This window comes from Strix aluco, chromosome 2 (assembly GCF_031877795.1).
Source record: "Strix aluco isolate bStrAlu1 chromosome 2, bStrAlu1.hap1, whole genome shotgun sequence".
NCBI lineage: Eukaryota > Metazoa > Chordata > Aves > Strigiformes > Strigidae > Strix > Strix aluco.
The window spans coordinates 34,775,395-34,791,574 of record NC_133932.1 but is presented as its reverse complement, the minus strand read 5'-3'; the positions used below and the strand labels follow the sequence as shown (position 1 = coordinate 34,791,574).

The 16,180-nt window shown below is 37.4% G+C and overlaps 1 protein-coding gene across 4 annotated transcripts in view; it reads right to left on the bottom strand.

Moving 5' to 3' along the window:
• The window catches only part of ITSN1 (intersectin 1), a 148,423-nt gene that overhangs the window by 109,471 nt on the left and 22,772 nt on the right, over nt 1–16,180 (bottom strand). For 3 of the 4 annotated variants that reach the window (XM_074814283.1, XM_074814284.1, XM_074814286.1), the window contains exons 2-4: nt 7,387–7,446; nt 2,565–2,657; nt 512–575 (exon numbers count right to left, since the gene is read on the bottom strand). In XM_074814283.1, the coding sequence (XP_074670384.1) occupies nt 512–575; nt 2,565–2,657; nt 7,387–7,414 (185 nt within the window). In that variant the 5' untranslated portion in view covers nt 7,415–7,446. Of the gene's footprint in view, nt 1–511; nt 576–2,564; nt 2,658–7,386; nt 7,447–16,180 lie in introns of those variants that run through there. The other variant, XM_074814287.1, reaches the window with a different exon arrangement.

The following is a 16,180-nucleotide window of genomic DNA, read 5'->3' as shown; positions in this document are numbered from 1 at the left end:
TTGTGAAGTGTACTATGCAGCAATGGAGATCCCAGTCTGTCTAAACTCACCACGGAATAGTAAAAATTTCAAGCTTTCAAGCTGTATCTCCAACTACAATAGAAATAGTCTATGACAGTCTTAATTTTTGTAACAAATTTTGCAAGCCTTGCATAGGGTCTCCCATTAGAAGATTTTTAATACTAATTACTGCGCTTAGCAATTGTATTAGTACAGTTTTAATAAAGTTGAAAGCATCTCGTAATTTGAGTGTTGCAAATCTCCAACTTCAAAAATGTCATTTGTAGGAGTATGTAACTGATGTTACTTCCAGTAACTGAACTAGTAACTTAAAAACTCAGCTAAAACATACTAAAAGCATATTTGCCTTGTACACTTTTGGAAAGCACACTGGACTAAACTGGTGATTTTAAACTCCAGACTGTGAAATATAGTTACTGTCCAAATCCCTACCCATAAACTTCATTCTGTGATGTAACTGCAATTTTCCCATCCCCTTCCATATACTCACCATATCTGTGCTAATACCGGTTGAGGTAACCCAGATTGAAAAAAAAAGTTTCTAGCTTGATCACCTATAAAATAAATAGGACATCATTTCAGAAAATGCTAAAAATACCTGTAAGAGGAAAGAGGAAATCATGAGTCAAAAATATCTAAAACAGAAGCAACAGTAAAATCATAAATACTTAATGCTACACACACAAAACAGAGTATGAGATTTCCAACAAGCACATACTGTTGAAGTCTGTAACAGCCAGCACCACATGAAACCAACTGGGCATAAGCATTTAGGGTAATGGGAAACTCATGGTTCACAGTCCCTAATCTGTGTTAATAGCTCTCTTTGCAGGAAACTTATGCCTTGTGAGAACAAGAAAATTTTTTCTTCCAGGAAAGTATGTATCAATATAAACTCTCTCTTATATTTTTTGGAAGTACAATGCAAGTCAGTTAGCCAAACTAAATAAAGTGGTCTTTACCTGATGTGAACATGCTAAGCGACTGCTAAAGAAAGCAATGGTATATTTCAAAATAACTTTCTAACTGTCATTTAAAAGTAAGGCTAGCAAAACAATTACAAAAGGATTAGGCACTTGGAAACATTGTGGCCTGTAGAGGAGAGTTGTTAAGACACTAGAAATACCACTAAATATCAAAGGAGGTCAATAAAAACAGTAGTATTTTGTACCATATCCATCACGCAACAGGAGCAGAAGCAATCAAATTGTATACTTGATGGCATGTATGGCTGTGATGGGACTCTGCTAAGAATCTGATTCCAATTTCATACTCTGGAAAGTCTCTTGATGGATCAGACAACAAAAAAGGTAAAACACTTCTACACCTTTCATTTCAACTGAGCATCAGAGTTTAGATAGCACTAAAGAAAATCAAATGAAACAAACAAAATAGTAGGCATCCTATTGCCTTTAAATCCCAAGCAAATTATTGGTGTTCAATGAAAATTTAGTAGGATCAGTGCAATTCCTTTGCTTGCAGCTCTGCTTCCCACAACTTAAATCAATTTTGCCATTTAGATTTTTTAAAGAGGTCAGCCATGCTGATTTCACTAGTTTAAACAATCAGTTTCTGAAACAGATTTCAGCTAAATTGATACATCTTTATTTAAACAGACTTCTTAATCTATGAGTATGTTAGCATGGTGGGTTGACCCCAGGCAGAAACTAAAGCACCCACTCACTCACTTCCCTCCCCCCAGCAGGATGAAGAAGAGAACAGGGAAAGCAAAAGTGAGAAAATTCAGAAAACTCATTGGTTGTGATAAAGACAGTTTAATAAGTGAAAGAGTAGGAAAAAAAAAAATAAACAAGTGATGCAAAGGTAATCACTCACCACCTCTCTCAAACTCAGTCTCTAAGCAATGGCTACCTTGGAAGACAACAGCCCCCACCACCAGTTTTTGTTGAGCACCGTGGTATGGGATAACCCTTTAGTCAAGTTTGGGTCAGCTGTCCCTGCTGTGTCCCCCTCCCAACTTCTTGCCCACCCCCAACCTACTCGCTGAGGGGATGCAGAGTGAGAAATAGTGAAAGCCTTGAGTCTTTACAAGCACTGTTCAGCCATTGCCAAAACATCTAAAAGCAGCACCATACAGACCACTATGAAGAAAGTTAACTCCATCTCATCCAGACTCAGTACAGTGAGTTAATTCACTGAGCACATTAAAAGCACTATATTATCAGGCATCAGGGAGAGTCCACGTCCTGAATTCTAACTCTACGGTTTGTATCAGCCAGCTCTCCATGACAGAACTGCTTTATAGAGCCACAGTTATAAATAATTTTAATCCTACTTACAGAAAAATCAAGTGGCATAAACCAGGTGTATAGCTAGTAAATATCAGAAAAAATATCAGAAAATATGAGAAAAGATGGGGCTGATGTGGCAAGGCATATGAAAAATGGGATATAAAATAAGTAAGACCTGTTCGATTTTTAAAATTCTTATGCCCAAATGTCTCCCAGACAACTCTGTACATATTTAGGCTCGTTAGTTAAGATTTATTTAAATGAAATTAGAAATGAAAACTATTTCATTACCAGTGATAAATCCAGATGTTGGTTTCAGACTATGGAACTGTTGATCATGTTTAGCTCTCTCCTCCACAGTAATAGCCCAGATATCCAGGTTGCCTAGTTCAAAAGAAATGGAGGAATATAATTAGGCAAAACTATCTAAAAACTACACTATTTTTATTTTTGAGTGTAATTATATCATATCATGCTGGACCTCTGAAAACAACATACAGAAGCTGATCATCCAAAGTCTATAGATGAAAGCTCCATGAATCCTTAAACAGCCAGTTAGGACTTAGGAATTTACCAGAACTAAGTGTTACCAAATTATGAATGCTGCTGAGCACTGATTCCCTTATCGGGCTCATAAGAAAATTTAAGTTACAACCAGGCTACTCAAAGTGCAGTCAAACTTACAAATGGGCTATTAGAAGACAACACCTTCATACCAGGATATAATGCAGAAAGTTCATAACACTAGATAGTTAGGGGGTGGGAGGTCATTTGCCTCTCAGAGCACATACAGCTGAAATGCAAGTTGTTTTAACTGAAAAGGTACCTCAAATGATCAGTTGTGTACTATGTGGTGTTGTACTATTATAAGAGAACTCTCCTTACTTGTCAAGGAAAAATGCAATTCAAGCAGATAGTAAACATTTTTCACGGGCAACAATAGCACAGAAAAACATGCTCCTCGTTCTTCTGAGAATGAGAAATCCGAGTATGTTACACAAACCAGATTCTGTGCACCACACTCATAAATTGGAGGTGAATATTTAGTTTATGTTGAGATTCAATATCCTTTTACAGTGCCATACTTCCACAACGTTTTCTCCAGTTCCACCTTCATTTTTGCAGCAGTTCTTCTCCTCTCTCTGCTCTTGCAGACATTTCACTTTCATCCTTCATATTATGTGTAATCAGAACATACAGATCTCAACTTCCACTTGAGACTTCCAATGAACACTCTAACACTGTGTTTCAGGCTGGTCTCAACAATTTCTAACCAGTAAAAATCATGATTTCCACATCTGCAGAAGTACACTGCGCTGGTGCACCTTCCTGTAACTCCTACTGTATAGGAATGTAATGATATGAAGGCATCTAAGTTAATGGAATCACTGTTTTATTGAAGTAATATTAAAAGATAAAATGTAGACTTGCAGAAAAATAAAGAGGAGATCGAGCAATCACTCTGCCTCAGCACTAAATTCTCAGGTAATAAGGTCCACAAATATTTACAGCAAGTATTTCAAACTGCTTGCAGGCTGAGGCAGAATCAGACTCAGCAGTTATGAAGAACATGAGAATTTCCTGCCTCATGAATTTCTGCTATTTAAAATCTACTTTCATGTGGCAAAATGTACTTTGGAGAGAAAAGGAAATGGACATGGGGAAGAAAAACATTCCTTTCAATGGTAGATTTCACTAATGAAAGAAAAGCTACATTCTTGGTAAAAATTATCATCTCAGTTTCAGGTAGCCTATGTATTTCTAGAAGCAGACAGGCTAATAATAACCAATTCAAAAAAGGACATTTTAAGATTAATCCAAATGCCAGAATTTTAGTGATTAAGCTCACAGAGGCACTGTAAACAGATTTCATAGCTATGCTCCATGGGGAGAATGAAACAGGAGTCATCTTTGGATATGAACATCCCAAAACACAATACTTAGGTAAGCAATTATCTCCCTCATCTTCTCATGAACTCCTGACAGGAGGAAGGGAATGGTGTTGATTAAGACTTTATGACCAATATGCAGACTATGCCAACTAGTCTAGGCAAACTAGAAGCAGATGAACATCTCCCTGTATTGGAAACATGACTACTCCAGCCTAAGATCCTAAGGCTGGATGTGGTAGCTTACACAAAGAGGGAGAATTTCTTGAATATAATGTGGGGAGGAAAAAAAAAACAAACCAGCATGAAATCTGCAATGATTCATTGGCCTGCTCTCTCTCAATTTGAGGTATGCATGACTCCAGTACAAAAAAAAAAAAACAAACCCAAACCCCAAAAACCACAATATAAAAAAGCCCAGCTCTTCCTATCCTTCCACAAAGAGGGCAGTAAAACCCAGAAGTAAAAGCTCTTATGGCATGAGGTAACTAAAAATATATTCTATTAATTATTTTAAACAAAAATTGTTGATTTCTTCACTGGACTCCCTGTAACTAGAACAAATGCTTGTCAGTATTCACCCTTCCAGATGGAGACCTGGTTGGTATTGAAACAGTAGATCTCCTTTGTGGGATATGAACATCAAAAGAGCCAATGTTAAACCAAGCAAGCCTAGTAGCCTCTTCAGTCAGAACACTATGAATGGCATCTCTGGCATTGCCTCCTTTACATCTTCTGTTATTTGAGGAAACAGTAAGACCTATGGGAGGGCATGAAGCAGAATCTTACCCAACACCAAGATGTCATTGATGGCTTCAGATCCTGGATGGCAATACAGAGGTTGTGGGGCTTTTCAATATATTTGGATACAAAGGCGGCAGCCACCAAACTACAAAATTGACTCATAAGCAAGCTATTCTTGAATGTAGCAGCAAGCCCTCCAACCATCTTTTCTTTTACATGGCTTCACAATCACCTCATCTGCAAAAGTGAAGCACTGGGCTCTCATATATGAAATGGGCATTTTCTTCCCCTGGACAAATCAACAGAAGGTTGAGCATACCACACTCTTCCCAACAATTATAAAAATCCTACCATGCCTATTTTTTTTTAATTAGTCATCCTTAAAATGAGCAGTGTTCTGGAATATCAATGAGTCACCCCAATTTAAATATTGAGTGCTGTGCTCTTTCCATACCCATTTCCCGAGCTGACTTGAAAGATTATTTAAAAAGAAAGGAAGTGAAATAAAAACAAAACCATCATTATTGGTATTCACAAGCAGAGGGATCCCAGATATTGCACATTTGGAGTGAGGGCTCTCCCAAAATGGAGACTGCATAAATCTTCTCTGCATCTTGTTTGGTGACTATAGGTAACAAAAAATGTTACATTCTTGAAAGGATGATAAATTTCTCCATAAAAATTGGAATTTTCTTTACACCATTTGCTTCCTTTTACAACAGTCTTAGACTTCTGCTGTCATTCTTCTAAGAGGTATGATGCTACTTGGTAGACTTGATTCAAATATGAATATCATAACAAACTTCCCTCACACATTACAAATTAAAGATACTCCAGAAACTACATTAGCCACATGCTTATTTCAACAACTTCTTACTAGAGCAGTCAGATGAGAAAAGTTGTTTGAGAAGAAATAGTGAATTCCTCCCTTCCTAAAGCCAAGTACTAGAGTTAACAGGATCCTGGACAACAGATGCAAGATCAAATGGTAATACATAAAGTTGGAAAAAGAAAGCTGCTATCCATCTGTAACGCAATGAGAACTCGCTAAAGGTGGCAGAGAAGAATGCTTTGAAGACAAGATTTCCATTGAGAATGTATGTACATGTTTAAACATGGGTGCATGCAAAGCACAGCCCTAACTCTAAACAAAAGGAAATACTTCAGTCTGAAGAAGCAGATTTCTTTCACCTCATGACTTCTCTTAGATTGTGAAAATCACGGTGAAATGAAGCTATTCACAACTTTTTACATGACCCAAAATGGTACCCCACATGAAACTGTCCAGTGAATTTATTTGATCAAAGCTTTTGGCAGCCAGTTGCACTCCCAAACTGAAAAAGTCTGGCATCAAGATTTAATCCCAGAGGGCTGGACTTAAAAGATAACTGAGGCATTGAATGGCAGTTTCCAATTATACATTTGTTCTTGCTACCACGTGCAAAGAGATTCTTCTTCTGTTGTGCTTCACAGACTTTTTCAGACTGGCAGAGACTGCATCCATCAATTGTGTCTAACAAGAACTGGGTTTCTCTAACAACATACTCTGAATAGCATGCATGTTTCCTGAAGTCTCCCACTGAAACACTAACACTAGATACAAATTTAGTTCCTAGCTGTATCTAATCCCAAAAACTAGACTTTATATATGTATTTGTATACATACATATGCACACACACTTTTTTGTGTGTGTATGCATATTTATGTGTATATACATATACACGTACATATACACACAACAAGAATCATATCTGCATCTCCAGAGAAAAGCCCTTAACAGATGCAACATTTAATTGGAACCAAACTAGTTACTAGGTCTCAGCACTGAAATTTACCTTTGTAATTTTTCTTCAGATTGGTTGCAAAACTGGGCTCAAAAATGTATTTCACATGAATACCAAAAAGTAGTGTCTCTATTGCACAACCAGGGCCCTTCCCGGATCCTTCAAAAAGACTAACGTTCAAGATGCTATACCTTCCCCTGTTATAATGGAGAGCCAAGAAACACGGCACCTTTGTTCTAATCTAAACATGGGTTATGGGACAGTAAGGAACATAAATCTGAAGCAATAGCATCCAAAGGTATCTGCTGTACTTTTTAGGAATGAAAAAAATCCAGGAATCCTCAAAGAAAAAGCATACCCACTTCTTAGCCACAACTAGTGCAGAATGAGGCTATGCCCTGCTGCCCGTGGCTGAGTGGCGTGGATCTGCCCTGCAAACTGCAGGACTGTAATGGATCAATGCACAAAAAAGGGATGCCAGCACAGCTCTTCTGTTTGACTCTTCTGAGATGTCTGCAAAATTTCATGTGTGTTCTCTAGTGGGTCTGCAAAAATATCACAAATCAAATAAACTATCATCTCAGAAAGATACACTATCCATTAACACTTCCATACAGAACATACTTGGAAAGCAACAGATTTATGCAGAGTTTTTACACATAAGAATAGTTCAGAATACACTATAAACAACTTACCCCCAAAAGGTGTTGGAAACTGAGCCATGGTTCTGTCACTTTTAGCTTGTTAATAGATGCCTGAAAAAGGAAAAAAAATTACAAACCACAAAACCAACAGATAATCAGAAAGTTAGTATCTTCCATTTTCAAGATATTTTCTGTAGCACTATATAATTAATTCCTCAGTTATATATTAATAATTATCTAATATTAATAACTTCTTGTATTAACTATTTGGCAATATTAATAACTTTTATTAACAGCTAATTACTAACTAATTTGTACAGCAAAAATAAAGGCAGTGAAGCAGTACGATCATAGAAATACTACCTGCAAGAGCTGTTACTTAGGAGAACTGTCTCATTTTTTTCCACTACCCTATGCATCCATGAGTGTGTTTTCATACTAGCCAACAGCTACACTTCAGTTCTGTTTCAAGAATGTCCTCAGAAGCAACCCTCATTTATAAATAATCAGTGTTATAATAAAGAAACAGAGTTAAGTCAGCCATAACGGACAAGATGCAGTGACACTGCTTAAGGCTGCATTACTTTATCGGGTGTTAGAGCTCTGCTCCTGCTTAAGAGCAAGATTGGCTCTATGTCCAACTGTTGAAAACACAACATTGTCAGCGATCTGCTTTTTTATTCCTGACAGAAAAAGTCATGAAATGCATTGTCTTGCTTAGAGTTCCTTTGTTTTAAACAAAGTACATTAAAAATGAAACTAGATTTCAAGACTGCTTTACCCCCAAACTAGCCCACAAATTTAATAAGCACATCTGAATGAACAAAGCGCTAAAGGTGACATCGCATGAAAAAATACGGTAGTTGGTGGGAGATACTCTTAAGTTAGCACTGCCTGCTTTTCAAATAAAAGCAATCTACACAGTCTAGAAATTTAATCTTTAAAGAAAAAAGGAAAAACATTTTTCTTATTCTACACAAAGACTGACATGAACTGCTTGGAGCCAACAGGACAATAGCTAGCAACAGAGCCACAAAACAATGAAAAAGCAGCCTCTTGTCCTACTAGATTCCACTCATGTTTTCCAGGCAACAGGAGAAAAGCAGAAGGAAACAGAATCAGAAGGAGAATAATTTAGACTGCTTGAACAGCAGCAGAAATTTATCAATATCACTAAGAAAAGGCATTAACTTGCATTAACAATTTCCTTTTGTCTGCATTTCTTGTTTGCTCCCCTCCCCATCCCCCTCTTTCACACTTCCCACATACTCTTCTGGCTTCCAACTTGGGAACCTACTATATATACACTCCACAGATGTCACTGCAGAAAAACCCACAGCACTTTTGTAAGCTAGTCTCCCCATCAGCTGTAATTTAGAGAACTATGAAAAAAATACTGAATTTTTTTCTCATAATTTGGCAGAGCAACCAAGTGTGGTACATGACTCAGAAACCTTCTTCCAAATGCCAGATAGCACAGCCGATACTAATTTCACGCACAGCAAGCATTATCTCAAAAGTTTAAAATCACATGCATACTGACACAGTGTTTTCAGAATAAGCTATCTTAGTAGTATGGCTCTTTCAAAAGCATTTCCTAGATTAGCACTTAAATCTTTGCTTATGTTTTCTTATTGTACTCTGTTGCAGGTAATACATCTCTTATGCTTCTATTTTTTAATATGTCTATTATGATTCTATTTTTTAAAACAGCAAGCAAATTCTAGGGGGTGAAAAAAAAAAAAAAAAAGAAGAGTTCTCTGAACTTGAAAAAATGAAGAAGAGTTCTCTGAACTTCCACACATGTACTACTGAATCTTACAGCATGGGCAGTTCTTACACTTGAGTGTTAAAAAGATGACAGGAGAAAGATCAGCAGAGCACAGATTCTCTTCCTACTTCAATTTCCCAGAGTACGCAGAAGAACAGGAAAAGCACTTCAGGCAGCAACAGGAGGACAAGAGACTTGAAAAGGATAACTAGAGGGTGGGTTGGGGAGGGGTGGGGTAGGGGCATTTGTTTTGTTGGTTTGGGGCTTTTTTTGCAAGCTAAGAAAACTTAAATATTGTAAATACTGGGACAGAGGAGTGCATAAGAGGATTGAAAGTGTTTAGCCACTTCAGGGAAAATACTCTTCCACAGATTACTAGTACTCCAAAGGAACTGTTAGTTTTGGTAGTTTATTCCTCCTTTACCTTGAACACATCATAAAGACGGGATTGGGAAATCTCAAGACTAGCCCTGTGTTGGATGCCAAAGAAAGCATAAAACCATTCTAAAGAGCTTTTGGAGAGGAAAAAAAAAAAAAAAAAAAAAGAAAAAAAAAAGGAGTCAACAGTAAGCAGATTAAATGGTGATAGGTAAAATGGAAAAAAAGAAGCAGAAAGCTATGTTCAAACTTGAGACACTGAAAAACAAAATTAAGATTACAGACAGACATACAATAGTAAGCAAACAGAGGGAGAGAAAGATCAACATACTCCAGAAAGAAATTAAAGTTTGCTGTTTATTGCCAATGTGACACACAACTTCCATAACCAGAGGTTTCATTTTACATGCCTGAGGTGACACCAGGGGCCATAACTGCAGAAATTAAACTTTGCAACAGTTGACAGTTGATTCCAACAGCTCAGGATCTTTTTTATATAAGAAAATGAACGTGAAAAGAGACCAGGAATTTCACAGCATTCCGATATTGACTTTGTAATTTTTTGTTTAAGTATCAAAGAGCTGGAGAACCAGCCCTGTGAGGAAAGACTGTAGGAGTTAGGTCTTTTCTCCCTGGAGAGGGCTCAGAGGGGACCTCATCACGGTAGTCCAGCACTTAAAGGGTGGCTACGAAGAGGGCAGAGGCTTTCTCTTCACAAGGAGCCAAGTGGAGAAGACAAGGGGCAATGGGTATAAGTTGCACCATGAGAGGTTTCATCTCAATATAAGGAAAAAATTTTTTACAGTGGGAACAATCAATCACTGAAACAACCTCCCAAGGATGTGGTAGAGTCCCCGTCACTGGAGGTTTTCAATATGCGGTTGGACAGGGCGCTAGAGAATCTCATCTAAGCTCCCTCTCCCCTGAAAGGTTGGAGCAGACGATCTTTCAAGGTCCATTCTGACCCAGGCTGTTCTATGATTCTACTTTTTGGGTTGAAGATCTGTGGGATGGAGACCAGGTATTTTTTATCCAAAAAGCATCTGGCATAGTCATTATATTATAAATTTATCATACATTTGTAAATTATTGTAATAGAAATACAAGCACTGACATTTCAATTTGCAACATCATTTTGAAATAGTAATGAGTTGTTCTAGATCTGCAGTCCTCGTACCCTAATCTCTACCAGTTCCACAACAGCGTTAACTCCTCTGCCCTTTCTTGTTCCTCCCGACACCCCCAAGAAAGAATGCATCGTGGGACAAAACAAAAATTATCTAGGAACCAACTGACAAGAAAGCTGACAGAAAAACAGAATGGGTAAACTAAGCTCTGTGCCATTCCCTTCAGGAAAGCAGTAATTTCTGACTAACTACTGATACTTGTATGTGTAGGAACTTGGATATCTCAGCAATTTTTTGAACTCTAACAAATTCAATTGACATTGACCAATGAGTTCAGAAATTATTCAAACAGGAAGAAGGAGAGACAATAAGAGGAACCACAACTGCACTGTCAGTCAATCGTAGGCACCGTTTCCTTAGAAAGCCAGCCCAAAACTCTTACCATAAGCAAAATTATGCTAGTAACGAACTGCTAAATAAGTCCATCAAATAGTTTATTTTCTGCAAGAATCAGAAGATGCAACTGATACTTTATACTGCTTTTAGAAAGAACAGTAAAGGACATTGAGCTACTCACCTTCGCTTGTCCACAAAAAGCTTAAGCCATCACCACACTGAGATTTGACAAACAGATCCAACATTAAACACTTCCCTCTAACATACATCACTTAATCTATAAACAATAGAGAGACTGACATCTAATCTACACACAATATAAACCACTAAACACTATGATCATTCACACGTTCCGTACTTCCCAGCTCTCCAGAAAAGGCATACACACCAGCTTTGAAATTCAGTGTGGTACCCACATCAACCATACTGCACACCCTTCTACCCACAGAGGTCTGTGCAGCACCAGAACGTGTCAGTAAAAGCAGAGTAATGAACAAATGATGCTCCAGTAGATCAATAATTTGCAAATGCACAGAAGACCCATTATACACATCTGCTCTCTGTAATTCTTTTCTGCTCAGGATTATTACGCTATGTTGTTATGAGCAGGCAGAAAGGATGCTGGTTGTGAGCGTTGTTCCAGTTTCACTCAACATCTACTGTGTTCAGGGGTTTTACCTCTCTGTCACTTGGGAGGTGGAAAGCCCACAAAGTCTGGGAGTGAACATCTTCAACAAGTGGGGTAAGAGGAGAGTGTAATCTCTCAGAAATAATGAGGCTGATAAAACCAGATGAGCCTACGTTTTTCAGCCTGAGCACCAATGCTATTTCTCAGAGGTAAGGAGATGGACAATACTTGTAGGTAGGTTTTCAACCCTGATTGTCTTCCACTGTGGCAATCCTACTGGAATAAATACAAGCCTCCCATTCATGATCTCCCATGGACTTCAGAGCACAATGAGGCTTTCCCCATGCCTGAGAATGGGGATGATGAAATGTCATACTGGCACACAGACGTAAAGTGTAGGACAAACATCAGGACCAAGGCATTCAGACAGGCATAACTTTTATATTCTGTACAGTTATAGCTTTTATAACCTACACAACTACTTTTATATACCCAGAGAATGTTAAAACATACATTTAAAATGCAAAGGTTAGTTTGTGAGAAAAATTTGCTTACATCCAGCTCTGAGCAAGGGAGACAAGGAAATGCCCAGCCATCTCAGCTGTTAGCGCTCTCTCTTACATCTTATAGTATTGTAGATAAACCCAGAAATATTTTATTTCCTGTCTCTCATTCCAAATAATTTACCCTCTTCTTATAAACCAGTATTCTATATACAAGAAGTAAGCTTTTAAAATTCTGCTCCTCCTTAAAGTAAAATTGAAACATATAGAGACTAACTCCATATGTACATAAGCCTAGATCATATCTAAATTTAAGTACTGATGTCTTAATCTAAGTTTTTACCTTGAAAAAATGATCAGGTTGAAAACAACTACACTAACACCACTTATGCATGAAAGTCAGACATGTATGAAAACTTCTTCCACTGTATATTACAATGTGGTTCTATTGTTTCTATTTAAAGTTATTGGTGTTCTTCTAAGGACATGTTTACACAGAAAACTGCAATAAAGCCATAGGAGGTATAAATTAAGAGCAATTTAGCTATTTCAGTGCTATGTGTCTTTGTATGGACAAGTCTGACATGGAAAAGATGATATTTTTGTATTCCTTAAAATGTAGCACATCATTTCTATTCCTAAACAATCATTCACAAGATAATTTGAGCATACAATTCAAGAAGTAATTCCTGAGGCAACTTATCAGTCACCTTCCTCCTCCTACAGGAAAAAAAAAAACAAACAAAAACAAAAACAAAAAACCCCACCCAAAACCCAAACAAAACCAACCAGATAAAAACCCCACATCCTTCTCAAGAATTCCAAATTATGACAAAATACTCCCAAGCAGGATGTCATGTGAGAGTATCACAGACTAACAGCAGATTTTGTTGTTTTCCCATGTTACATGGGAAAGCCTTTTGACTAATATTAATAAAAGGACTCCGACAGTTTCAGCAAAGCCTGGTTATTTTAGATAGATGTTGAAAAACAAACAGTTTGATTCTTGCTCTTCGGAGAACAGATATTAATACAGTTACCAGTTTCAGTCAAACTTTTCAGCATTTCTGCTCTTTACAGGAATGACTTCTAACTGTAAAAACCTTCACAAATGTTAAGTCCTACTGTTTCTTGTATTTTTTGCCAAGCACCCAAATGAGATTAACAAAGCTAGTCACCATCACAAATACCTGTCACCATCATCAATACCTGTGGCAATGATCAGACTGCTAAGAAGATCACTTCTGTATTCATGGTATCTATCTTCTGCTATGGGAAATGGATAACCTGACCACAAAGGAAGAAAAATCACTATAAACCCACCAAGCAGGCAACAGATGTAGTAGCAAGGCACTATTCTCTTTTCTCCATTCTAAGTCAGAAGACAGCTCAAGAGTCTAACAAATAAAGAACTTCTTCCTTTCTAAAAACAGGATAAATTGAGACATTTACCAACGACTGTGGTGGGAGCCCCAGACTAACAACAAAAACAGAATCTCTGTGTACATGCAGTTAAGGACATTGTTTATTTTCTTGCCGTGGCACTGTCAGTTTATCTTGTTCAGTCACTTAAGCTTTAAGTGTTTCTGCAGGAAAGATCTCCACAACTACTTCCACAGAAACTACCAGGTTTTTGTCTGTTCTTGCTGAAATACTACATAAGGGACACACTGTCCAAAACACATTTTATTGCTTCAAGACCTCAGGGTCAAAGTTCAAGAGGATGGTTATGGAGAACATTCTTGGTGAAATCAGAGCTATACCGCTCAAAATTCTCAGTCAAATTTAAGATCCAGACAACAGACTCTTTTGCCATCCAGATTAACAGCTGGCTTGCTGCTTTCCACAATTTGTTTTTCATTAAAACAGTACTGAGTTTTCCAGGCTATATTACCACACACACTTCTGGGTGAAGGTATTTCTAATTTCCTTAACTAACATCTAAATATTAATGTTAATAATTATTAATTTAACCTGAGCAAGGTGCTCAGAATTTTTTTTTAACAACTTTACAATATTATTTCTTCAGAGAGAGTTCAGAGATTAATTCTTAAAAAATTTAGTCCTTTTCTTCTTCCAGTACCTGAGAAGACTATCAGATAACTGGTTATCGGCATAAATATCATCCCCTCTGAAGCAAATGAGAATGACAATCCCTATTTCAAAGCTGGGGAAACTATGGCAGGAAAGCATTCTAATTCATGGTAAAAGTTAATAGTGTAACTTGGAACAGAAATCTAATTCAGTCTGATCATGAAGCACGAGAACGTATTTTGCACATGGGTATTACAAGCAGCAGAGAAACTAAACAATAAGGTTGGCAATGAGAAGTTGCAGAACCAGAGATCTTCCAGCATCATTACATTCCGCACCTTCATCCACATAAGAAATGTTGCTGACGACTACATATTGCCAGCAGTACTCAAAAGCTCCCAAGCACTATAGTTAAAGTATTTCAGGATAGTACAAGCTATATAACCAAAGCAAAAGTCTTTCCCTTAAGGAGTTCCTGGTTTAATCAAATGGAATTAACAATAGGAGCAAAGCAAGCAAAGGCTGCAGCGAGGAGATCATTTTGTTGTATAGTCTAGCTAGCACAATTTGAATGGCTGTTTCTAATCTCATACATACATGGGCTGTTTTTAATCTTGACAGAATTTCACCCAGTAATTCCCAGTACTGAGTGAACTGTGACTGAATTACAGTATCTTTTTAAAGAGATGACTGGCTTTCATTTTAAAAGATTTCACAGGATGGAAAAACCACTGCATCACTCAACTGTTTCTAAAACCCTTATTAAGAAATAAATACCTTGGTTTATTTTCATTTTAATATTTGTTGATTTCATTCTGAACCACCAGACCTTGTAAAATATGATTCTTTCCTTATTTTTTAGGATGAACTTTTAGTAGTTTTTTAGCACTCACAACTTTCATTTTTGTATTCCTTAAAATGTAACACGTACAGAGGTGTAGTAATAAGCTGTTTTCTTTTTTGTTTGTTTTGGGGTTTTTTTTGTTAAAAAGTTTCTTTAGCACAAGTGCAGTTGGCAAGCTCTGACTTCTCCCCCTTCAAAACAATTTCTAAAACTAAAAATCTGAAACAGGAGAATTACAGAGTTAGGAATACATGCCACACCTACAAGATAGCCTTACCAGTAGTCTGGCGTTAACTTCAAGAATGATTCAGTAAGGAGGGCAAGGAAATGCAGGATATCACTACTAAAGTATTGTGTTCTCTTAGACCCTCAAAGTCTATTTTGTTCCACAAATGTGAACTTGAGCAGTGATCTCAACTGCCAGTAAGTAATAGTTTATAGTTATACTGAATGCTAATAGAATCAGATAAAGCAGATTGGTTCTGCTATTTACATTACACAAAATGAAGACAGTCGTGCTTTATTTCAGAACTGTTAATCTAGCTATCTCCATGGCTCAAGGATCACTAAGCAATGGCACTTAGAAGATACACTCGGAACAAAAGAGAAAAGTGGCCAAAGCCTGGAGTCCAGCCTTAGGCAAAGGAAAACTAAGTCTGAGCCCTCTGTAACACCTAAATGCTAGTTTTATGTTATTTGTATACTTGTGAATTATTCTAAGAGGCTGACAGTCACATCACACCTTTAACTTAGCCAACCTTACCTTTTTAGCTCTAGCTTTTCAGAGAGTAGAGCACAGTTGTTTTGAAAGCCCAGTGTAGCACTGGATCACTTCTATTTCTCTAGGCATTTTTGCCTTATGAGATTTCTAATCTCTCCAGTCCACATAACAAATAACTTTGTTTCTTCCTTTACTGCCTCAGCAAGAAATAACTCAACCACAGAATGTTTGGTTTTTGCAGATTAACCTTTTCCTTATTCCTACATCAACTGTCACAGTACAACTACTTCCTCCCCCCTCTGGGCCACCTCCTATATCACCTGCAAGTCAAGAAGGTCATGTAAATATACCAGAGGGTAGCTGATAAATTTCCTTCCCCACTTTCCTACAGATTCCCACTACACAGCTCTGCATAAACTCTCCCATGTTTCAGCATATTGGTC